General features: G+C 30.9%; 1 protein-coding gene across 1 annotated transcript; it reads left to right on the top strand.

Annotated features, from left to right (window-relative positions):
* LOC134720920 (neural cell adhesion molecule 1-B-like) lies at nt 1–26,097 on the top strand. The gene is made up of 14 exons (XM_063583492.1): nt 1–75; nt 6,608–6,928; nt 7,497–7,775; nt 9,566–9,874; nt 10,732–11,028; nt 15,921–16,256; nt 16,579–16,881; nt 18,818–18,928; nt 20,313–20,331; nt 22,941–23,020; nt 23,585–23,600; nt 23,952–24,025; nt 24,523–24,541; nt 25,989–26,097. The coding sequence occupies exons 1-14, from the start codon at nt 27–29 to the stop codon at nt 26,068–26,070; spliced, it is 2,295 nt and encodes a 764-aa protein (XP_063439562.1). The 5' UTR covers nt 1–26; the 3' UTR covers nt 26,071–26,097.
* The last annotated feature ends 1,619 nt before the right edge of the window (nt 26,098–27,716 follow it).

Here is a 27,716-nt window from a genome sequence, read left to right as displayed (position 1 = left end):
AAGTAATGTGAGAATATTAAAAGGAAATGTCGTTTTATTATTTAATCATAATTTTCACACTTTTCGGTGTTAGCAGTGAGTATTCGGTATTTATGCACATCAAAGTAATATTAAATATCAAAATTAGTGTAAACATATAACTTCTCATGTTTTTTTTCAAACCTTTTATGTTTTGATACATGTATACATGCCTCTGATGTATTATTACTGCCATTTTTCTAATTTTCGAAGTTGTTCAAGTTTTAATTAGGTATTAACTAGCACATATATGTAGCCTTTTCCACATGAACTGCCTTGATTTAGTGAGATGATGTGAGCTTTAACTTTAAATCTTTCTGTGGCAAAAAGGAGCATAAGAATGTCAGGTTTAAGTTAAAGGATTTAACTCAAATTCTCATATTTGATCTCTAACATACTAAAACGTTTATCCAAATAATAAAACGTATAAAATAATCATTTTACAAGACTTAAGTGATCAATAGTGTAAATCATCATTTCGTGTGTATTTTAGTCTAGAAGCCATCTAGTTTATCTATTGATTTAACATCAGAAGACTTCCCACGTTCATATAAGCTATATAAACATAAATATAGATATAAAGAGATAGAGAACTCGTGCAATTATAATTTGAATTTTCTAGGTCTTTGTTTACAATCATTGTTGCCTGTTTTAGAATGATTTTTTTTTTTGATCGAATCATTCAATCAAATAATTAATCTGTGTCTGACTTTCAAAGTTGACATCTTTTCCTTTTTATAAATCATCATGCATAATACATGTACATGCCTTATGCATCTCCAGCTAAGGGTTTGAATCGAATGTCTCAAGAATACGGAATTCACTTTTGTTAAACTAAAAACAATCCTATTTCATCATGTTCATATTGATACCCTTGTCAATTAATGTAGATAGAACACTTGGATCTATTTGTTGAACTCTGTCTGCTTCAACTAATGTAAATTGTAATGAGATAGTTTTTAGGCAAGTTTTGTTATACATGTACTCTAACACGTTAGGATCGGATTCATTCGGGCCTTTGTGGGTGTTTTACCTCCCCTCCCCCTACAATTTGTGTAAAATTAGGGTTGTCATCAGCTTTTAAGGGTATGTATTTACCTCTGAGGAGCCAAATATTTCTAGAATTAAACTTTTTTTCTTAACCTGTTTTTTTTTGGGTTTATATGAATTTATGAAACAAATCATATTGTAGTGCAGTTTTGTTTGTCTACGGCCCTTTGAAAGTGTCCAATGTTGACAATTTTCCCACTTTTTATCACTTTTTACCTATTTTTGGTCTATTATCGTAAAAAATCACTGTTCAATAATTAGCTCTTACTCTTACTTTCAATAAAAATACCAATGTGAATAAAATTAACTTACAAAAACTAAAGATTCTAGGTGTTAATATAAAAAAGCTTTATCGTGTTTTGATGCTTTTTTCGTGTCAAACTGACCATGATGTCAATTTTGTTAATTTGGGGTTTTCTGTTTAAAGGACAAAATGCATATTTGAAATTTACTCCATTGTTATAAATGATTGGGAAAAAAAACAAGATATCTAAAATTTAAGAAAATCTTTTTTTAGAAAGTGATATGGGATAAACATGTTTCTGATAAACACATTTCTTGTACTCCTCAACTATTTTCTCAAAATTTTGACTTGATTGCTAATAAAACTTGTTATAATAAATATATATTTTTTAAGTTTAATTATAACATTTTTTAAATTCTAAATTATATTTTCCGATTGTTTCACATATTTTGGAAAAAAAACCAGAATGAGATTTCAACTAGAGTGAAACTTCAGAAGAATACATCCTTAAAGAATACTTCGATAACTTCACCTACATAAATAATATACCATATCATTCTGGAAACAGTATACATATATAAAAAAAAAAAAAAAAAAAGAATTAAAAAAGCATAAATAAACTGAACCAAATTTGAAGATTTTATAAAAATATTTGAACACTCATCAGACCTTAGAATAAGCGATAAGAAATAGAGCTCACATGAAATAAGTACTACAAGAGTGATGAACTGACCTTGTTGAAACATCTGAAAAAGAGCAGTGCATTCTTAACCTGAAAATGACAACAATTAATCTGTTGCAGTATTCATATTACCGTATTCAGATAACAATACCAAATATAGTTTTTGAATACTCTTTCATCGGGAATCTTTAAATGCAAACAAAAAAAAAGTTTTTCAACAGTTATTTATGAAGACACTATCTGTGCCATTTTTATATCAAAAACGGGTCTGTATTGCTACATGTATGAGTAACAGTTAACTGCCATACTTAGTAAAGTTTTATCTACCTTCCAAAATATAAAATCAACAAAACCTAACATTTTCTTCATTTTCATATTTCAGCTTTTAGGTAATAAACAATTTTTTTTCTAATTATACTTCGAAATTCATTCCAATGCACATAATTTAAATACATCTAATGGTAACAACAATTCTATCATTACAAAAACAATGCAAACGAGAAAAATAGCAACCTGATTTGTATAATCGTTTTACTTTAATTGACAGGTGTTTATAGCGGAGCACCAACTTCTTTCCCTTTCTTGATATACTCCTTACTCTGTGCTTTTTTTACAATTTTAGTGTTTGTATTCTTGGAACGATCTTTTGAGTAAAGCCACTTGCATATATTTTTTTACAGTTTTTTTCTATGTAATGCTGTTTCCACACTGTCTCATGTTAGTATATTGTTCTCAAATATGTAACCCCACCATAGACTGAATGTTCCTAACCTAAGTCAGGATTGGATGGGTGTCGTTGGTTCATATCCGTCATATATGATTTGCGTAAATCGTTCTGATATAAAAAAAAAAAAAAAAAAAGGCCGTTATTTTTTCGTTTGAACTGTTTTACATTTTTCATGTCGCCACCAGTTGAAGGCCGTACAGTGGCCAATAATTGATAAAGAAATACACCACTAATGAATCGCCCAATTAATTTCCATGGTAAATTATGCAACTTCACGCATTCAATGCTATTTTATCTTAAGTTCAAATAATGTGACAGTCATTTCATTTTATAACAATAGCTTAATATCCTTACTTGTGCTAAAAAATCAATATACCTTTGATTGCATATTTGAGCGCACTATTTCTAAAAACTATTCAGGAAGACAAGATCACGAGCAATGAACAAATCAAACGTATCGTGTAAATATAATGAAACTCAATTTTTAATCTCGTGTTTGTATTAGTATGACATCGTAGTATTTGAAGAGCACCAAATGGTCACGTATGGCACAAAATGGCCTTAAATTTCAACCTTATCACATAACACTTAGGACCATGCTCAAGCTAGCAGCAACTCGTTAGCAGTCACTACGCTAGCAGCAACTCGTTAGCAGTCACTACGCTAGCAGCCAGTTTTCGGATATGTCTATTAACGAATAAGTTGCAATGGTTTCAAACGTACTCAAAATGTTTTAAGCAATATAAAAACACTATCAATTTTTAATTTATAATTAAGCAGTTTATTTAAAGATGAAGACCAGGATCTTCCATCCTTATGTTGGATTCCTGAGCTTCACAAGAATTCCTATATTGAAAAGTATATTGCAGGTTCATCCAAGTGTTTCACTAAACCCCTTTCTATAGTCTTTACTGTCATACTCACTTCAGTCAAAGGAGGACTTCAGACATATTCCGAAACGGCATTTTCAAATAGTAGTATTAATCAGATGTGGACACTGAAAAATTCATAAAAGAGTTATTGGTAAATTTACAATCTCAATCCTTAAAACATTGTACCAACATTAAATCCTTTGATTTACTACTCTTTATACCACTATTTCACATATTTAAATTAAAGCTCGACTGAAAGAACTTTTCAGCTTATGTTTCTTTATGTTTCTCTAACAAAAAGGACATTTAGTCTAGACGTTTTAAATATCTATTTTTGGGCAGACATTCAGCTTAATTTGTGAAATACCATACAGAGTGTAGGAAAAAATACACCAAAGAGGAAATCACTGACATGCTGGATGTTTAGATTGACAACATATTTGTTGTATTTGGAGGTTTGGTCTTCCAACAGACTATTGGAAAACCAATGGGTACCAATTGCATTCCTCTACTTGCAGATTTTTTATTGTATTCCAATGAAGCAGAATTGATCCAAGGGATTGTACAGAAAGGAGAAAAGAAATTAGCCCAGTCTTTTAATTTCACTTTTCGGTATATTGATGATGTACTGTCTCTTAATAATAATAGATTTGGTGACCACTTACATTTAATATATCCAAGTGAACTTGATATTAAAGATACTATTGACAATAAATCTGCTTCATGCTTAGACTTTTTTTTCTCGAAATGACTACTCATGGTAGGTTGAATGCCAAAAAGTATGACAAACGCGTAATTTTAATTTTCCTATAGTCAACTTACCATTTCGGTGTAGCAAGCAACATCCCAGCGGCACCAGCGCATATGGAGTGTATGTGTCTCAATTGATACGTTACTCTTGAGCTAGCCGAAAATACTTTCATTTTGTTGAACGAGGAATACTGCTTTCTCAAAAGTTGCTAAGACAGGGCTATGAATCATTCAAATTAAGGTCATCACTTAAGAAAATTTACGGTCGCAATCATGACCTGATTGGCCATTATAACAAAAGAGTGTCAAAAATCATATCAGAAATTTTTCCTCAGTCATAATTACCTTCCATCATTACCGAACTGAACAACGAAAGAGATAGATATACAGTTTATTCCCATAAAACCATGCAAGTTCCAATAACACGACGGGTGCCGTATTATGTGCAGGAAATGCTTACCTTTCCGTAGCAACTGATTTCACTCCCGGATTTAGTGGAGTTCGTGTTGTTTCTAATTTATTAATTATAAATGTTGATGTAAATGTCTTCTTTTTTTTTTAGTTTTTGTTTCCACCTTGGTTTTGATTGTTATTGTCTTAAAGACTGTGGCACTATTCAACGATTAAACCAAATCGATTCCTGATCTATAATTTAAAGAAAAATTATAGTAATCACTGTAAATATACCAAACAGCGTGCTGCACGCTTTTTATTTTTAATAGTCAACAGTTTTGAGTGTACATAGAATCGCAAATTGTTAAACAATGATTGAAATGCTTGATTACTTGCTTGTTACATGCAAATGACTTTGACATCAGTATTTTTTTTTTGTGATATTGTGTCACATAGCTTTCCATATTCTCGGCATCCTGTCAAATAGTTCCTGAAAAGTAACAATTTGTACTGCAATCCAAGAATATAAAGTTGCGCTCTTTTTTGGTATTTTAATAGACAAATCTATTTCTATTTCTGAACTAGTGGATATCGCTTACGAAAGGTTTATTTTCAGTACACAAAGTATGGTGGATAAGGAACTTATTTATTATCTATTAACAAACATCCGTGCTCTACCCCAACTTGGAATTCTGGTCAAAAATGCTCATGGTCCAAAGGTTCACGTTTCGCCTCGTGTAAGAAACAGTATTGTTGTAGTGTTTGTTTTATTAAAATTTTTGTTTAGGGTAGGGTAGGTTGTCCAATCCAAACTTTGGACATAAAATTAAAAAAGAGCCAAACATCACACTGCATTTGTTAGTCCTTAGCTTCACTTTGCAGCTAATGGTGAGAAAACGTATTGCCGTAGTGGTTTGTTTTATTAACATTTCCGTAAGGGTAGGGACACCCTACCCCACCCATACGGAAATGTTAATTTAAAATTCCCTACTGCAATCTATATATCTTTACCTCTCACCATATATAATTATTTGAATAAAGTATGTTTTGTATCTTTATTTATTTCTCACAAATGCTACCTGTATATATTAAGCAGTTTCAATGTAATCGTACATCAAGTCTTTTGTTATTTTAATTTTAATTACATTTAAATTCTGGTCGAGTGATCATTTATCACGTGCAATTTTTTAAAGGGTTGTGTTTCAGTAGTTCATTCATAAAAAAATGGATTATTTAATGATTTTTGATTTCCGAAAAGGATTTATTTAAAAGATATGGTGAGTAAATATAAAATGTTTATAATATGAAACTGTTGATACAACATGTCTTGTTACAGTTAGATGATATACATGAATTACATGAATTACATACCCAATAGAAATTACATTCAGGGGGTTGAGAGCAGTGTAAATATTATTATTCAATCAGTATCAAAGAGGTAATTGCACTGACCTGACCACGCAAAATATATATTTATATACAAAAAAATGTCATACATTGTAGAAAAAGGCTTCGTTTTTCGTATTTGGTTTAAGATATTTAAGCAAAAATTGCATTTCTTATTTTATCATATTTAAAATCACTGATTTACTTCTCCCTTTATTTTGATATTTTACGATATTTCTAGTTTTCAAGATTACCCATTTCGTGATTAGAAGCACCGTATCTAAAATAATTGAAAGTTTAATGACGATGTTGAAGGCATCTTTCTCGTTGCATTTGAGATAAAGGATACAATTGATACAGGGAAGTGGATCTCATATCTTGACTTACATCTCAATATTGAAAATGATTGTCGTTTTTGAGGTTTAAAATTATATACCAAAGTTCAACCCTAGAATATGAATTATTATACAACTCTATTTTGTTAGGTTTACCTGAAGTGTTTGCCATTTCTGAAGTTAAAGGATCAACTGTACAGTTAGTTTGTCCATTCAAACGAAAAAGCAGTGGTAGTCTGACTTGGTCGTTTAAATCTGCAACAGAATCTAGTTTAAAAACATATACAATTAATGAAAGAATATCACCTTATTTACTCTCTGAACTATTACAACGACTGAATGTATCTGGTAACCATGCGATAGGAGAATATCATCTGAAAATATCTGATATCAGGGAGAGTGATCAGGGGATGTATCAATGTACAGATACTTCTACTGCTCAATCATATACACAAGATTTATCTGTTATTGGTAAGTACAACTTATTTTTGCGAGGTAAACCTAAAAACTCATAAAACCATGAATTCATTTGAAAATAACCAAATTGGTATTAAAATATATCAGGCTTTTAAGTAGATACAATTGACGCACGTTTCGTCTGCTTCAGACTCATCAGTGACGCTCAGAACAGAATATTTTAAAAACCTAATAAATATATAATTAAAGAGCATTGTGGACCCGACATTTCTAAAAGTTGTGCCAAATACGGCTTAGGTGATATATGCCTAGGATAAGAAAATCCTTAGATTTTAGAATAATATATACTTCGCAAACTGTTAATTTGTAAAATTGACCATATAATTATTATTCAAGTCAACACCGAAGTGCTGACTGCTAGGATGGGTATACCTTCTTTGACGCAACGTTAACCTGCAGTCGTATCAGAGACTTGGTGTTGCTGGTTATCATCTTATGTTTGATTAGTATCGTTAACTGTATCAGATATTGATCGGATGTTGAGACAAGGGCATTTCACACGCACATCTAGGTGGAAAAGAGAATTTTCGTTTTCTTTTGTTGAGTTATAATATCATTGCAGTTGGGCCAACATATATTACTATAGCAAATGTGACACCAGACAACAAGATACCTGGTTTAGAAGGACAGGGCATGACTATTAGATGTATAGCTGTTGGAGGTCAGCCACCACCAGATATTAAACTAATAATATTAGGATCTACTTATACTGGCAAACAATCAGCACTGCACACATTCAGTCCTAAAAGATCTGATGATGGTCATAATGTTACATGTCAAGCAGGTTATACATATATTAACCACTATCCACTGACAGTTTCAGCTCATGTGCATCTTAAACGTAAGTATAGACCATTCTTTGCTTAAAAGATGTTTTCGTTAAGACGTCTACAGTGACACTTATACATGTACCGTCACCGACTAGGATATAGATTGAAATATCAAAATGTCGAAATATACAGAATGATTTTCTATTTCAAATCGTCGAATTAAACTTCCTTTATCTGGCGATCGATATTTTAAAAACAGCTGTGTAACTGCACACAAGTTTATAGACGACTAGCTAATTTTAATTGTTAAATCATTCAAACGGTACATTTATATAAAAAAAACTAGAAACGCGAAACATTTTAGATCTATAGATGCATTGATAAGAATAACCGTTGTTAAAAATTGCCTTAAACACTTAAAATCAAAAAGGTTAGTTTGTGAAAAAAAGAAAAACAGTAAAAAAATATGTATTTTGTATAAATACAGCGGAGTCTTTACTTACTTTTTCTAAATCAGGTTTCAGGAATATAACAGCTGGTAAACTATCATCATGATTCAGACTACCATCGTTAGCGTTTGTAAAAACACCTATTACGAAGAAATAAAAACTTATAGCCCGACTGATGTTTTTTGTTATCATTTGAGTCGGTACAAATGAGACAACCAAAAAATTATAATGTATAGAAACACCATTATTTGCTATTATTTATATTACACGGAATACAAAGGATATGTAGAGTGTAATGTTGAGGGGTAATAATAAAACACAACTTAATACGCCTTAAAATATTTTCATCTATTTACCTAAGAATCAATATATGTGACATCAAGGATATCAGCTCAAAGTAGTATTCTAATACGAGAACATCTAACACAATATATCCTTGGTTGTGTTAACCCACAATATTTGACCCTTTCGTATAATATTTGGTCCATTGTAAATTTAAATAGACTATCGAAGCTAAGAACATTCTGCATATGCAACATCATATTAAGTCTTAAAAAACAGCCCGAAACATACTTAAAATAGTTGCTTTTAGCGTGATTACCTAAAATTGCCAGATTGAGCTTTAATGATCTGATATCCATTAGTGTCTGCAATAAGACAACTAAATCTGTATACTTTAATTTCGTACTTTGTGCAAACGTTTTAACTTGTTATGAATGGAACAACACTAATGCCTATTTTGAAGACGAAACGCGCAACAACTGGCGGTTCAATTATAAAAACTATCTTTAGTTTCAATGGAGTGAAGTTATCGAATTTATTTTCAAAGTGGAATTCTTTTTTTTCATTTTCCCGGGAAATCATAGAAATGTATGTTACAACCAATGTTACAAAATTGAATATTAAGACTTGATGTTTAAACGATACTTATACTGCAATAAGCTATTTTACTATACAGATAAAGCTATACGTATAAACGTTAGCTTTATACGGCAATGACCCCAACTAACCTATAAGCCCCTCCTCCTTATTGTATTTCATCAACAATGCCACGTCACGACCATGACAACGTAAAATAACAATGGTCAAACTTTAATGAATTTAAACTTTATGTCTTCAAATTGGTTATTTATACACCATGATTATCAAACGTTATTAATTAAAATCATTGTCCCTTTTGTAATTCCTAATATGTCAATGTCTTATCGCCTGCACTACGCTCATAGGGAAATACCCCAAAATGGTACCCCAAGAGGGAAATTCCAAACACTTTTTTTAACAATTTTTGTTATATATTTTTTTCATTTTTAAATTTTTTTTTCGATTTCAGATTAAAATCAATATACGTATAATGTCTAAATATCTATTTAATACCCATTAATTTCATGTCTGTGTCATTTCTTTTTTTCTAGTGAAGGCAGTTCTAACTCCTTTTTCTCCTGACACCTTGAATATAGAAGAAACAAAATCTTTTGAGGTATCGTGTCAGTCTACTGGAAGTCGTCCTGCTGCTAACATGTACTGGTTACTTGGACAACAAATTACTAATATAACATCAAACTCTTCAACTCAGTCTATCCACAATGCATCTGCAGATACATATACAGTGACATCTACTTTGAGATACAGAGTTGACAGAAGATATCATGGACAAAATCTTATATGTAGAGCTAGTAATATTGCTGGTAACGTGGAAACGTCTCTAACATTTAACGTGAAATGTAAGTCAGATACCTTAAGTTTTTAATTTAAATGTTAATCTTGCAACATATTCATCTTAAATGTCAAATGTAAGTGCAACTACATATTCACTGCTCGTTCAGTATTTGCAATGCAACAATACCTTAACTTTTATCAAATGCTATTCAGGACTGTTGTTAAACTGATAATCGTAATTGGAATTCGACTATCCAATATGGCGACGGCAGAATTAGGTAGAATCATTGCAGTCATTTTTCTTAATTGTCTAAGCGCTTCGTTTTTCTTGATAAGCCATGACATTGTCGATTTGTGTTCAATTAATGAGTTTTAACATCTCATTAGTGTCTTCCACCTCCTTTCATCGATTCAAATATTCTGACCTTTGTTTAAATCTTTGAGCTGATGCGTTTCAAAACAAGCCCTAATGTTAAAACGCAGAAAAATGAGAAAACAATTATGTCATTATTCCTTAAATAGCAGATACAATTGCACTGTCATACAAGTGAGCGGTTTACCACTACGAAACCAGGTTCAACCCACAATTTCCTACATTTTAAAAAGCGTGTACCAAGTCAGGAATATGACAGTTGTTGTCCATTCGTTTGCTGTGTTTTATCATTTGATGTTGCCATTTGGTTAGGGACTTTCCGTTTGAATGTCCCTCGGTGTTCAGTATTTTTGTGATTTTACTTTTTAATTTAGTTAAGAAAAAGTTGCGATGAAAAGAACCACTTACCATCTTGTCGACGACGGATGATATAGAACTTTTTTAATATGTTATTCCTTCATGAAGAACTATAATTAGTGGACATTGGTTTTCAGTTTCTGATCTTAAAGTGGCTGACAATATATAATAAACTCTAATCATTACTTATAGATGCACCTGGTGTTACAGTAGAAAATAAAACGATTTCACAGACTCAGTCACCCAAACAAGTACGAAGTACTTTAGATAGTAATCCTGCAGTAAACAGTTGTAATTGGCACCACCGGTCAAAGTATGGTGAATATATCAGACATTTCAGTGACAATAATCAGATATTGACCTTACCTACAGTACCTGAAGATCAAAGGTATCAAGAAACTGGTGAATATATCTGTACAGCTGAGAATAGTATAATAGGACTGAATGGACAACTTAAACAGACAGGATCTGGATATGTTTTAAGTAATGGTACGGTAAAATAACGCCAGAATACTGCCATCTAAATTAACGCCAGAATACTGCCATCTAAATTAACGCCAGAATACTGCCTTCTAAGCTGCTCGTTTCTTCTGATCCCCGTCTGATTGGTCGTACATCGCTTAAAAATCTTATCTTGATCATGTTGATACAATCCAAGTGTAAACCAGTGTCTCTATATAACAAAATGTTGCTATTTAGATATCATAAATTTATCTTTATAATGGCATCATCAATAAATTAGTACTTGAAAATTTTGTCTCATGTGAAAAACGCTCATATACTGAAAACCAACTTATTTTCCCGACTTTCGCGAGTAGAAAAATTTCTCGAATATTTTAAATTTGGATGTCTCCTAATTAAACTACACAAAGTTCATTAGAATTTCGCGAAATTAAATAGCCGCGAAGTGAAGAAGGAAAAGTTGAACGCGAAATAAAGTATCCGCGAAAAAAAGTTGGTTTACAGTAAGTAGATTGTAATTAGTCATTTATGATTTTTGTAGCCTACTCTACAGTGTTTTGTTATAGTTTTGTTCCACACGCCTTTTTCTTATCTTTTGTTTTTTGGTGAATAGTTGTCTAATTCTCCTTTATTTTTGATAAATATTTCCCCAAAGATGCTGTTGTCGAATATGTTTATATGATAAACGATCAATTTATGAAAGTTTTGATTATTTCATTTTTGATATTAGAAATTCTTGTCTATATTCACTATCACTAAAGCAGTGTATGATTTTTCAATGGTTGGATGCGTCTTCATTGTCAATGAGCCTTCTTTCCTTTTGTAAAAACAGTATGTAAATGTCCGTTCCTTAGCTTAATCTTAAAAAAAACATAATCAAACTACTAGTATATGAGATTTTTCTGAATATATATCTTGGATGTGTCTGATATTAAAAAGTACAACTCAATAGGAAAATTCAAAACGTAAAGTCCTTAATCAAAATGTTAATCAAACGATAAAGCACATCAAACGAATCGATAACAACCATATTTAACATCTGTCATAATCCTGACTTGGTATTGGCATTTTCTTATGTAGCAAATGATGAATTGAACCTGGTTTTACAGATTACGAAACCTCTCAAGTGTATGAAAGAGGGACGAAAGATACCAGATACCAGATAGACAGTTAAACTCATAAATCGAAAATAAACTGACAAAAATGAAAAGGACAAAAAGACAAACAATAGAACACATGACATAACATATAAAACTAAAGAATAGGCAACACAAAACCAACAAAAAACATGGAATGGCAGTCGCATCTTATTTCGTTATATTGAAAACGATGCAGGAATAAAAAGAACAGAAATCTTCGGAGAAAATGTGAAAAATAGGGGTACATTAGTCAACATTGTGTTATAATCTTAATCATCAATTTTGCAAAAATATATATAAAAATTTCAACCTCATTATACTAAAAAAAAATAGCACATGAAGGTATATTTTCTATCACATATTTCATTTCATCAGACAACAAATATCCTTTGTGCAAATTGTCAGCAAACTGTAAATGTGGGACCAAAACTGTATCGTATGCCCTTAATCATGTTAATCACAAACAAAAAACACATTTCACATGGAACAACCTCATTCATTGCTTTCTTATTTTTGAATCTGATTGATGTTAAATGCACCAGTAAACGATTGAAATATTTTAAGTATGGGGACCGAATAGCTAGACCAACTTTGACTCTGAAGTAGAATCGCGCGTCTGACGTCAGCATGTAAATAAACTCATCATAGATACCAGGACTAAATTTTGTATATACGCTAGACGCGCGTTTCGTCTACAAAACGCTCATCAGTGACGCTCGAATTCAAAAAAGTTAAAAAGGCAATAAAGTACAAAGTTGAAGAGCATTGAGAACCAAAATTCCTAAACGTTTTGCAAAATACAGGTAAGGTATCTATGACTGAAGTAGTAAAACTTTAGTATTTCAAAAGTTAAAAAAATTTGTAAACAGTAAACTTATACATATAACCATATCAATGATAATTCATGTCAGCATAAAAGTCACACAGGTAGAAAGTCTATAGTTCCTTAAGGCATACCTTCTGCAGAATGTAATTTAGAAGTTCACCTTTTATTTTTGCCGAAAATTGTCCAATATATATGTTTTAAAGGTACATATTCTATCACTGTGAATAATTGTTGGCAACTTTAAAGTATAGCTTTAGCTAGCTTTGCAACTAATTTTAATTCACTGGTTTCTACATAAGAAAATGCCTGTACCAAGTCAGGAATATTACAGTTGTTAACCATTTGTTCGATGTGTATGATCATTTTGATTATGTCATTTGATTATGGATTTTTCTTTTTTAATTTTCCACAATATTTTTGTGATTTTACTTTTTCCTATATTAACACTAAGTCTTACAGGTGAATTGCATACTACTATCAAAATTTGGATAATTTAAATTAAGATCTAGATACCAAACAAAATGAATGGTATCTGCACTATAAAATCCGTGTCACTTCTGGTCTTATATAATTGCTGTTTCTATCGTGATTTTAAAAAGAGAGAATTTCTTAATACTTTTGTTGTCATAAAGAAGAAAACTGATATATCTCTATTTTAACAAGTTTGACTATTTCTTTTTTTTGCTACAATTTTAATAGCAATCACTCTGTCTTTAAAATAAATTTATCGCTATACACATTATCGCTATTCGTCCGCCAATATTGGTAATCCAAGATGTTCCCGAAAAATTTCGACGTCATAAAACAAAATATCTGACGTCACAATGGAAAAATGCTTGTTGTATGACGTCAATAGTTTAAGCGGGACAGATTCTTGTGTCAGCCGGAATAGCGATAAGATATATTAGTTTGTTTTCTTATATTTGAATAAATTTTTTTATCACACCATTAAATTAACATCTTATGCTACTTTTAATTTTGATAAAGCCTTTCTTTTGTTCTGTGATAATGGTTAATCTTGTAGGGAAATAGCTACCTTGCCTGCATAACGAATAACCTTAGTTCTAATATCTAATGAAATTGAACTTCCATCTTGAATGACAAAAATTATCTGTTGTGATGGCGAGTTTGTTATCTTTTTTTCTTTTACGAGTCTTGTCTTTCATTTGACTTTTAAACTCTCCAATTATCAGTTGCATGTAATTTTTAACCATACTTTTAAAAACTTCATATAACAATAAACAATAATAAGTATACCTATATTGTTGTATCAATGACCCTTAAACAATTTTTTGAATAATATTTTTCTTTTTAAGTTGTATTCGGAGCGTACCCGTTTACAAGCGTTAAAATATTATAATCGACTTCCTTATTGATTTAAGTAATTCGTCCTTCTCGATCAACACATTTTTGAATGATATTAGGGGTATGTGTTTAATATAAATTGAAACCAAGATGATTGTATACTTCAATAAAGGGCTGCGCTTTAGCGCATGATACGCCCGTTGCTCTTTTAACTTGTCTTTTATGCTTTAAATGAATTTACATGATCAACTAGAAATTCCTGTCAAATACCCCCCCCCCCCCCTTTTCCAAAAGAAAATGGGCACTAATAATTTCAAAAGATATAAACAATTTATCAAAAGTTGCATACAATTTTGTGAAAGTGTTAGTTATTGTCCCAAAATTGGAAAATCCCCCCTTTTTTAAGCATAAAAAACACGGAAATGTAAAATCTTAAATTTATAAAAATTGAAAGGGAGCTTACATCAATAGATATAAACAATTCATTCAAGTTTCATGGACATTGGTGAAAGCCTTTTTGAGTTATTGTCCAAAGTGTTAAAAAAAACTGTTTTATGAATAAAGCCTCATAAATCCGAAACTTAAAATCTGAAATTTATAAAAATTGAAAGGGAGCCTACGTCAATAGATATCAACAATTCACTTAATTTTCATGGAAATTGGTGAAAGTGTTTTTGAGTTATTGTCCGAAGTGTGGACGACGTACGGACGGACAGATGGACGAACGGACGGACAGATGGACGAACGGACGGACAACGGTATACCATAATAGGGCGTATAAAAACTGTGAAATATTTCTCCGCTGAATTGGTCATCTGTATAATTATCCGAAAAATATATTTCATGTCTATAAACGATAGGAAACTGACAAACAATCACTATTATTCCATGATAGACACGCGTAACCTTCAATGCATTTTTATTCAATTTAAACAGAATTCATTAATGAAAAATTACAAAAGATAAGATATTACAATGTTACATAAAGTTCAAATATGGGATTCGGCAACAAGTTTGGAAAAACTTGTATGAATCCGTCGCCATTCTTATTATCATATACAAACTCATATATTCCGTTTACATTTCTACATTGACTAGAGGTATAGGGGTAAGATCTCATAAACATGTTTAACCCCTCCGAAATTTGGGCCTGTCCAAAGTCAGGAGCTTCTGGACTTTGTTAGTCTTGTGTGATTTTTAATTTTAGTTTCTTGTGTATAAATCCCAGTTTAGTATGACGTCCATTATCACTGAACAACTAGTATACATATTTTTAAGGGACCAGCTGAAGGATGCGTCCGGGTTCGGGAGGTTCTCGCTACATTTAAGATCCATTGGTGGCCTTCGGCTGTTGTCTGCTCTATGGTCGGGTTGTTGTCGCTTTAACACATTTCTTATTTCCTTTCTCAATTTTATTACATGTATTCAATCATTATGTGTTTATGTTTAATACAAATAATAAATTGTTTATATCTGCTTGTATTGTTAGAATCTGCTACAATATCTGTACATGCAACCGAATAACTTAATTAGCACTAGGTGTAATACATTTTGAAAAATACTTTATATTAAGAATATATACAGAATAAAAAACAAATATTTGATCGATTTAAATATAACGTTTAATGAAATAACTTCCAAACTTTTAGCTCCACCGGTGATAACAGCTGACAATAAAGACTATTGTACACAATACGGAAAGTTTGGTAACAGTACTACAGTATATGTCAATGTGTACAGTATTCCAAAGTATTCTAGTATTAGTTGGTATATAGGTAGCATACAGTTAGTATCTAACAAATATGTCACCAGTGAAGAACCTGCAATAGTTAAAGATGTGTTTCATGGTGTAGAAGTACAGCTTGATGGTTACAGAGTTACACTGACTATAAGTGATCTACAGGAGGCTGACTTCACTAATTATACTTTACGTCTTTATTATGGTAGTCAGTATGTACAGCATGAAGTGACTCTGGAATCTGCAAGTTAGTATTGATAAAAGAACAACAGGGTTTCTTTGGCAATTATTATGAGTCGTTATCCAAACAACTTAAATAATTAAGAGAAGTAACTTTGAATAAAACATGTAGCTAGTTAAATTTTAAATATACAAAGTTGATTAAATATATACCTTCAGGTTCTATATTTATGAACTACATGTAATTACAATAAAAATTTAGTGCTTCCTTATATGAATATCTTAATTCATCAAACATTCTTTTTTTATTCACCAGTCATTATAATGACTATAAAGATCACATAAACTAATATAACATTCTGAAAAGAAATATTTGAAAATAATTTAAGGTGCACCGGAAACTCCATCAAATTTCACAATAACTGGTTCAGGAGAAACTAGCATCACAGTTCAATGGAATTCTGGATATGATGGTGGACAGACACAAACATTTTACATAGAATATTGTGTAACTGGAACTGATGTATGGTTGTCTCATGAAATCAAAACGAGTAATCAGTTAGATACACACAACCTTTACACCTTGTCAGGACTTCAAGATAAAACATCATACCAGTTGAGAATGTATGCAAAAAATAAATTTAATCAGAGCCAATATACCGATATTGAAACGAAACAAACTCTAGGGAAAGGTATGAAATACTGTAAATTTTAAAAAATTGCAAGGTTTATATTAATGTGAATAATATTAATGCGACCAAGTGAACATTGATGGCAATAAGAACTTGCATTCTGAAATCTGATCCAATATAACTTAATGCAAATTTTCCTGCAATTAAAATAATTAATCTTGCAATAATTTGCAGTTAGTAAAATACACTTTATTTTAATATTCAAATAACTTGTTTTGTTTGTAGTGATTTGTCTTTGCTTATATATTTTGGTAGAGCTGGGTGTCAGTCGATATATTTAGTAATTTATGTTAATTTTCAACTGGGAGTTCTGAAGATAAAAATCCATTATTTACCATTGTTGGATAGGCGAAGTACAGCGAGCTGACGGTACGCCGCCAAGTAGGTGGATGCCAATTGTTTTCGTGCAATGACTTATGAACTGTTCATCCAAATTATTTTTTAAATTTCAAGAGGGTGGACATGAGTTTGGTATTGACGATTTTCTTGATAGAAAATAGACATCGAATTGACAGATAAACAAGTCTAAAAGAGTCTTTCAAAATATAAATATAAAAATACAGTTTGCTGCTGAGTCCTTTTAATCCATTATTGTATTATTTAATGTAATTCATTCTCTCATATTGTCCATTTGACTTCTATATATTTGCAGAAAAAAATCTTAAAAATTCAGTTTTTATGAATTAAATTTTTTTCCTTGATGTATATTATTATATGGTATATTCGAACTCTGACTATTAATTTCAAAATTTTTGACTTATATACAGTTTACACCTTGACAGGATTTCAAGATGAGACATTATATGAATTAAGAATGTACGCAAAAAAACATTCAATCAGAGCCTACATACATATATTGAGACAATACGAACTCAAAAGTCAGGTATAAGTAGTAGTTAAAATATAACTGTTCAACGTGGTATGGGTGTCATTTGCCATCTTTGATTGTAAAAAAAGAGAACGTTAAGTCCAGATTTTCAATAGAAATAGCAGAATTTGATGCAGACATGCAGATAACTTATGTGAATTTGCACTTAAAAGAACACATGTATGATATTATAACTTATCGGTATCAATATGTTTACAAGTGTTGATTATTTCGGCTTGATCTTTAATATTTTAGATAGACATTTTAAAGGAAGGTTACTCAAATCGATAAGAAATAATCTTAAAAAGAATGCGTTCACTTTAATCAAAGGTTCATACATGAACATGACAAAACCGAATCAACAAGACATGTTAATTTTATTACTCTGAAACAGTGCATTTTCTGAAGAAATCTATATTGAATTGTTCAATTATGTATTTTAGAGAAAAAAAGACTGAAAAAGCCACGATGACCCTATCTTTTCTTTTGGTATTCTCAAAGCATTTTCTGAAAGCTATTTTCTAATATTTTGTTTTAAAATTCTATCATTTAATTTAGATGCTAATCACATAATGATGCTTTTTCCTTTATAATCCATACAAAATGTTTCATTTTGTCAAAACCTTTAGCTTTAAGAAATGCGCTGTGATATATCATTTTTATTATACTTTTTAACAATATAAATATATACTAGGTTTTGTAAGAAATGCGCTGTGATATATCATTTTTATTATACTTTTTAACAATATAAATATATACTAGGTATTTTGTCAAATTAAAAACAAATCCTATCATTTTTAATTTAGACTCCCATACCACCTTAACTTTTATGTTTTTTATGAATACCTTTTTTGTGTTTTGTCTTCAATATTCCAATTCTCAAAAGATACGTATTTTTTTAAATTTTGACTGTGTATGAAACAAGTATAGGAATAACTTACGGTTTTTCGTTTATGTGATTATACAACATGACCTTCCAGCTGTTTCGGCATTATAAGTTTATTATGTTTTTTAAATTTCAATTCAATATGAATATAAATTATGTTTAAAAATAAGTTGTTTTTACAGAAGGTCAAACTTCATCAAATGTAATAATTGGCACTGTAGCAGGTGTGCTAGTAGTATTACTGATTGTATGTGCAGTCATCATTAGTTTTCTTATCTTCAGAAAGAGAAAAGGTAATTTTGAAATTTAACTAAACAAATTAAAATGAATCGACACAAATGTGCTACCCTGATCAACTTTTCAAATAATGTTTGTTCAATTGGCTTTCAAAACATTTTTGATAATTTTGTTCCAATATATCGTGTCATATATCCGGTATTTGTAATGGTTCAGTAATATTATGATATTAAGATAGAATCTATGAATAACATTATTCTTTTTTTTTTTATCACCGAAGATTAACACGGATAATATTAAATATGTTCACTGCAAGACATGGAATTCGAGGTGTTGATAAGAAATAATCTTCAAAGTAAGGCGTTCACTTAAATCAAAGGTTTATACATGAACATGACAAAACAAAATCAATAAGACATGTTTATGAATATACTAGTTATAGACGCATATCAACATCGAACATTTGAACTAAACTATGTAGTGTGCATCGCAAAGTGATCTCAGGAATGACGTAACCGTTAGCATTACGGCTTTGCATGTCTTGTTTTTCAAATATCAACTTTTACTAAGTACCACATGATATATAGAACTAAAAATGACATACACATTTTCTTGACTTAATTTATTTTAACTACATCTGCATATAATCGATGAAGATCGGTATTCAGTAATCTAACTGATATCGTAAACTGTACAATTCATTACATCTATTCCTCTAACACAAAGAAGATATATTTTTCACATATGAAACGATATTGCAGGATTTACATTTCCTATTATGATTTCTTTGATAGACGGTTTATGTAACAACATGCAAGGAAGCCATCGAAATGAGGGTTCAAAAGGGTAAAATTGAAGTCACCTCTTTGATAGATTTAAGGACTAAACCATGATGTTATCATTTTGTTGACTATTATACATCTGTTTCATAGATTCTCACAGATATGTTCCTTTTAGCAAAAACCATAATGATGTCCTGTTTTTGTTTGTTTGTGAAATAAACGATGAAATACGATGGATTCAACTTAATGACATGTTACTTCAATCTTAGTTTTTGGGGTAGTTGTGTTGTTAAATTTTTATTATAAGTATGCATTTTTGTAATTGTAATTTTCTTTTTATTGCTGTCGTCTTTACTGTTTTTGGTCATTGTGCTTTCTGTTGCTTTTAGTTTGCGACTTTTGATTTAGATTGTCTTTTACAATCTTCTCTCTGTTTTCCTATTGATCTACTGCTTCTCCGTTCATAGTCTTTCACGAAGATGGTAAATAATCGTTGCTCATACATACATGCTACATGATAACATGAAAATAAAATGAAATCGAAAAGTTTCTTGAAATAAAATACAGACTTAGTTCAAAACTTCTTTCACGAATTCAGAATATGTCTTTATTATTGTCTTTATGTTTGATTTCTAATGAGGTATTTATTAATTGACAGGCAAGAAAGAAACAAAAAAGTAAGTACAAAATTATTTTACAGTTATACAATAACAAACAAGCAGTTGAAAACTTAGGTTTCGATTTTAGTCTAGCTATACAAAGCGATGAATACTACAAAGACAGGAGATGATTAATGAGTTATTAAATTAAAACATAGACGCGGTAATAAAGAGGAAAAATTATCAAAGAATTCTTAAAATTTTAAGTCCAGAACAAAACCATAAGACAAAGAACTAAGAACGACGAAAAGACAAAGAGTAAACAACACACAACATAGAAAACAATGAACAACACGACACCTCCTATAACACGGGATGGTCTTAATTACTCTGAGTGGATTAGGAACCTGCTGCACATGTAGTAGGTATCATTGGGGTTAGGAAATGAAGAGTAGCGGGACACGGGCTATTAAAAAAAAACGAGAATTGCTTACGTACAAAGTGTAAGCGGGATAAAAGAATCTGACAAAACAGTAAGCGGTATCCGGGATCAGATCACCCCAATGAGGACCCCTCCCCATGTAGTACCCGTAGTTTAACAAGAAACATATCGAGAAACCACAATATCAAATCAGTTGTATATTCACATACATAGATACTGATTGCTTATGTGTGTGTCTTGTCGAGTTGCAATAATCTCCAAAATTATTTATGCCTTCTGTCTGACATGTCTGCACTGAACACTTGCAATTGCGTCCCAAAGACACACCTTAATTGTAAAGCTTTGACTCTGGTTATGGTTCAAAATAACTAAATCGGTTTATTAATTACTGTTATGCATGATCATCTGTGACAATGCATGTTTTTTGTGCTGTCCTATGTTGTTTTACGTGTTTGTTTTTATTCAGTGGTGATTCCCTACTTCGGTGTGACCATAAACACCAATCATATAGTCATTTTATAAACTAACTGTTTGCAAAAGTACGAATTATACTAAATAATTAGAATTTTCTTATACCAGACAAAGATAACCTTAGCCGTAATTGTAACAACTTTTTTGTAATTTTGGGTCATCAATGCTCTTCAACTTTGTTCTTGTTTGACTTTCTTTACTATTTTGTTATGAGCGACACTGGTTAGGCTATTGTATACGAAATGCATGTATGATGTATTTAATTATAAGCCTGGTTCCTTTGATAACTGTTAGCATGTCGAAATGTAATACTGTAATGTCTATTTGTGTTTTTCTCTGTTCTTATATTTATTTGTACTGTAGTCCTGTCATGTAATGTTATTATTTTAGTGTTATATTAACACTGCAATTAAAGGGGGCGGTTTGGCGAGCCACAAAACCATGTTCAACCCACCATTTTGTTTAAATGTCCATTATCAAGTAAGGGAAATGGCTGTTGTTATCTTATATTTCGTTTCTGTGCGTGTTGCATAGTCGGTTTTTTGTTGCACTTCAGTGTTTCTGTTTTGTCGTTATAATCCTTATGTTTGATGTGTTTATCTCAGTTTTAGTTCGTAACCCTTATGACTTTCAAACAGCGGTATACTACTGTTGGCTTTGTTTGTATTGTTTTACCAAATTAAGAATATTTTTGAATATCATATCTGCATTTAAAAATAAATTTTTAAAAAGGTTGATAGTTCCACATCAGATTGAGATAATGTATATCTTACTATATATATAAGTTGCTATAGATAGCAGCACATGACATAAAAATCTATGGGAGTGTGAATTAATCAGTACAGAGATTATTTCAATTACACAATGTTTATTCCTTTTTTGGTAATGTTCGTCTGGCTGCTGACTGCTGTACCCAAATCTTCGACATTGTTATAATTTTTTTTTTCGCAACCGACATATACATGAGAAGTTTAGCTAGTTATATAACCAGGTTTGATCTACCATTTTCTAAATCAGAATATTCATTTACCCCAAATGTGTTCCATTTGTTTGATGTGTGTGAGCTTTTGATTTTGACATTTTTGAGGGACATACCTTTGAGTTCCGTAGCTTTATTTATTATTAATGTTTTCCTTTATTTAGATTGAATAAAATTGTCATCAAAAGTCACTCTTTTAGTTTATACTGGTTTTGTCATGCATAAGATATGATAGTTTTTTGTGTTTATGAATTAATATGCACAGAATTCACTATTAATAAACTTGAAATTAAAAAAAAAATTGTTTTCAACATCATTCGTTGTCTCTTTTTATTATAACTAGTAAACATTACCTACATCGTTATTATGCCGAACTATGCTACATAATTATGTATCTATACAAAAATATTGATCATTCCTGTGCGAATGGTCGAAGGGTCAGTTGCTCCATGCAGAATGCAGAATTTGTCGTAATAATTGGATGAAATGGATGGATACAGCTTTTGATTTGAATCAACACAAAAAAGCGATCTGTTTAAGAAACATTAAAGAACGTCAGAGTAATAATGGTTTATTCTAATTTTAATAAAATGATTGATAACAAAGAAATATGATTTATGTAAAAAAAATCGAAGCCATTTCATACTTCAAATAAGGAAAAAAAGTATGATAAGTTTAAATATACTTTTAAGACTAAGATAACCTATTACACACGTGAACACTGATATTGTTTTAAAAGAAAGCATCTAACATTTCAAAATCTTCTTGTGACATAACTATCTGTTTATTTTTAAGAAATACTGGATTTTATGAAAACAGCGGCTTTCAAAATGTGCAAACTGGAGATGAATACGAAGAGGTTGTTAGAACATCGGGTAAGTCAGATATATGCATTTTCTAAACTCTTCTTAAACCACGTGTACTGAAATAAAATTAAAAAAAATTCGCCCCAAAAAATCACTAGATGATGTAAAAATTTCAATGCTTTTTTCAACCACAATAGCTCAATCACCAGATTTCATTGAATATACCAATATATTGTTCCTTTTTAATTAAGAATTGAATGCTTCTTTTTGTAAATTTATTGGGGTGTAAAAGCGTTGACCCAGGTACATTTTGTATGAAGCGCGGAAGCGCTTCATTCTAAAAATGTACGCACGGTCAACGCTTTTACAACCCTATAAAGTTACAAAAAGAAGCATTCAATACTTATAATTACATCTTTTAGCTAGGATTATAAAACACGATTTTCATGAAGTTTAATTTTTAAATTCACCTGTGCACTTTATTGTGGGACCTCGTGTCATCATGAATGAAATGTTATTGTCTCATGCAATTGCTTACGGAATAACATGTGATGTGCAATTAGCCAATCAGAATAACGTATTATAATGAAACATACATCTAATGTAATTATATAGAGTATGGTTTCATTTCAGATACACAAGAGCAACAGTAAGTATAAGTAGCATATTAATTTGTTTTGTATTTATCATCATTATTAATTACATTGTAAATAGTCAAGTTTTACCTATTTTCGCATAGTGGTTTCACTTTAATAACAATATACTGTGGATTCATTATTATTCGTTGGATACCAATTTTCGTGGGTTTCGTGTGTACAGGTGAACCACGAATTCAAATGTTCAACGAATAGCATATTTTCAATAGGCTTTGAATGCAGAGATGGCAAAAACAACGAAATTAAATATCCTCGAATATGCAAGTTTTCAGCAATCCACGAAAATTGATACCCACGAAAATAAGTGAATTCACAGTATATTAATTATCATTAACATATTACAGAACTAGTAAAACCTACGAAGCACTTCGATCAAAGGAGACTGTTGACATTTATGATGATTTGGAGAATAGCAAAGGTTTGTGTAATACAACGTTATCGTTTAAAATCACATGTACATATTGCACATGTATCTACTTGGCAAATCATTTTAGAAATTAAAATTTAAAACATACTTTAAATACCGAGCTTATTATTCAGTTTGCCAAAATCGCCCTTCATCTGTCGGCGATTTTCAATACCGCTAGAATCAAATCAGTTGAATAATGGAATTTCATAAAAAAATGATGAGATTATAAATGAAAATTTCCCAAAAGTTCTGCAAATACGCCTGCAGACACAGCACATTCCTGGTGGGAAAGAAAAAAACATAGTAATCTGAATAATTCAACATTATATACACAATTATTATGAAAAGTTGCAGTATGTAGATATGGTAGAGGAGAAACAATAAAATTAAATTAAAAAAAATTAAAAAAGGAAAAAACATTGTTGATCATCATCAATAGGACGTATGTATTGTATAAAAGAGGAGCCTTTAAATGGAACAATCAAAATGTATTGTATATATTGTAGGCCTTCCATCGTCTAAATCGTAAGTGTTTATATTGATTACTTTTGCATATAAATTTACATTTATCATTTAAATTTTTTGCATACAAAAAATATCAAATATACCTCTGTCTTATATTTGGACATCAGAGACGACTTTCGTCAATATGCTGTAAACTCATCAGTGACACTCGAATAAAACATCGTTACAGGTTTACAAAAGTATTAAGGAGATGTTCTTGTACCAATCAAAGGAATAATATCTTATTAATTCTGTCCACTGTTATGAAACAACGTTACGATCATAATAAGGTATATTTCACAGTGAATAGTATTGCATATGGTTTGATTTAAGGAGACTTGTAAAATGTAACTATGTTTCGCTAAAAACGGAGTAAACTTAGTTTAGTAACACAAGGTGTGGTATAGACCAAGTGATTACAAAGCCGTTCCATATCAAATACCTGAATGACATTAGTGTTAGGAATAACCATGTTAACATGTGTTTAATGTATATATTCCTGGCCAAACTTTTGAATAATATTTAATTGATTAATTGTTGATGTTAAACGTGCCCGTAGAGAACTATTGATTAATCACTCTGTTGCAAAGGACACTACAAATATGGTAACGAAAGATATAAAACGCCCAAGGATAAAATGTGAAGGGCATCAGGCGACAAACTAATAGATATAAGAAGATGTGATAGGAGTACCAATAAGACAACTATACATTCAAGTCACAATTTGAAAAAAAACCATTATAGGTCAAATAACGGTCTTCAACAGGGAGCCTTGGCTTACAGCGAATAGCATTATATAACGATCCCTAAAAATTACAAGTCCAAAACTATGCAAACAGGATAATCAACGGTCTAAAATATATTAAAAAAAACGATAAACGAGAACTAAAAAAATAGATAACTGCGTTCAGATTACACAGAAAAAAATATTTATGATATAGTAAAGCCAGTCATCATGTCATCATTTAATTGTATTCAAACGTTTATGATCAACGGCACAAAGGTTAGCTCCACGTACTTAGCTGGAAATTAGATTATAACCAAGTATATTTTACAAAATTCTATTTGCCTTTCGACCGTTAATTATTGCACATTGTATATAACAAAAATATAAGGGAATACGCATAGAATATGAGAATATGAGTTAAACTATAGTATATCAAGTGGTAGAAAATATATTTCATAAAAAGGTTCCCTGTCCATTCAAAATCGCAAGCATTGACAATGATGTTTAAATTATTACATCATGCTAGTAATCATAGGTTTGAATAAATATAAAATTCATACTCATTTTCATACTATTTGATTTCCTTTTTTAAGGTGAGAGTGATCATAAAATCACTTCTTTTACTAGTTTTAATGGATTTCTAACGATTATACATAAACCGTGAAGATAAACTAATATATTAAACTGTTAGTTTTCCCTTCATATTACATTTTATATAGAACAAGTCTGTATATGTTTCAGAACCAGTAAAACATATGAATCACTTGAAACCAAAGACGCTGTTGAGATGTATGATGATTTAGATCATCATAAAGGTGTGTAATATTTATGCAAAATACATTAAGCGTGTATCTCCTTCGCAAATCATAAAAAAAGAATGTAAGTTTCGTAAACTTTCAGTGAGTTGTAGAAAACGAAATATTGCGGTAAAACAAACAATAACACAAACAAATATCAAACGATCAATATTTAAAGAAAAAAAGGAATATTGGCTTCGAAGTGAATAAATTATTATTGTTTTCTTCAAAGATGTGTAAAAACCGTACATATTTATTATCCAGTGTATGTTACAAATTCTTCACAACATTATATATAGATATAGGAAGATGTGGTGTGAGTACCAATGACACAACTCTCCATACAAATACCAATTTATAAAAGTAAAACATTATAGGTCAATGTACGGCCTTCAACACGGATAAATAGATACCAAATAGATATGAAATATATTGATATATCAGAATAACATGTATGCATAATTTTTGCTGTTATTCATCTAACTAATTCTTCAAACATGAAAGGAATTTAAGACACTTTACATTTAAAATCAAGCTGTCCTATGGTTGTTGTACTTCTATATTAACTGCATTTTAAACTATTTTACCACACATCATAATTTTAATTTTTGCATCACACATTGCATGCTAGAAATGTTTTAATTAAAAAATTTACTATTTGTAAATCTTGTAGGCCTGCCATCGTCTAAACCGTAAGTATTTATATGGATAACTTATGCGTATATGTAATTGTGTATCCTTAAAATTGTCATTTTCTGTTTAAATACAGTCGCACAAATAAAACTAGGATAAATTGGAGAACAATTTAATCACATTTCCTTGTATGATTTTTTTGAAATTAGCGAACAGTAGCAATAAACTATTGATGATGTTCTTATTGTTGATCTCGTGTGACATCGACAGAGATTAAAAGATGACTTACCACAACAATAAACAAATTCGAAATATACAAACCTTGCCCTAAAAAGTTAGTTTTATCATTATCTCTTAAGATATGAATGGAAAAAACTCTTTTATGTATAATATTAAAGAAAGTTTTATGTTTATATAATATTTATAATGAAAATGGGGAATGTGTCAAAGAGAAAACAACCCGACCAAAGAGCAGAAAACACACGAAGGCTACCAATGGGTCTTCAACGCAGCGAGAAACTTACGCAACCGGAGGCGTGCTTAATCTGGCCCCTCAACAAAAATGTATCCTAGTTAAGTGATAATAGACGTCATACTTAACTCCGAAGTATACACAGGAAACTGTAATTTAAAATCATACAAGACTTACAAAGGCCAGAGGCTCCTGACTTGGGATAGCTTAAACATGCAGTAGTTTTGAACATAATGTTCGCTACTATATTTCCCTATACATCTAGTCATGTAGAAAAAAACGAACAAACAACAATACGCACAGTAAAACCCAGTTCAAAAGAAGTCCGAGTATAATGTCAGATTGCGGACGCCATCACGAGTTGGTTGACCGTTATGGAATAACCGTTTTACAATTGATAGCGGATATGTTCCTTACTTCGTAACTACAGTAACATTCCCTTTCATAAATTTGACTACCGAATTAGACTATTTACCGTATTTCTTAACTCATAAGCAACACGACGGGTGCCACATGTGGAGCAGGATTTGCTTACCCTTCCGGAGAATCTGAGATCACCGCTAGTTT

This window comes from Mytilus trossulus, chromosome 6 (assembly GCF_036588685.1).
Source record: "Mytilus trossulus isolate FHL-02 chromosome 6, PNRI_Mtr1.1.1.hap1, whole genome shotgun sequence".
NCBI classification, from domain to species: Eukaryota; Metazoa; Mollusca; class Bivalvia; order Mytilida; family Mytilidae; genus Mytilus; species Mytilus trossulus.
The sequence above is the reverse complement of the archived record's forward strand: the minus strand, read 5'-3'. Positions and strand labels throughout refer to the sequence as shown.

Bases quoted from the DNA above. Each gene is read 5' to 3' on its own strand.
- LOC134720920 (XM_063583492.1), top strand. From the start codon at position 27: ATGTCGTTTTATTATTTAATCATAATTTTCACACTTTTCGGTGTTAGC. The intron at 9,875-10,731 runs GTAAGTCAGATA...CATTACTTATAG, and splicing joins TCTAACATTTAACGTGAAAT to ATGCACCTGGTGTTACAGTA. The intron at 16,257-16,578 runs GTTAGTATTGAT...AAATAATTTAAG, and splicing joins AGTGACTCTGGAATCTGCAA to GTGCACCGGAAACTCCATCA.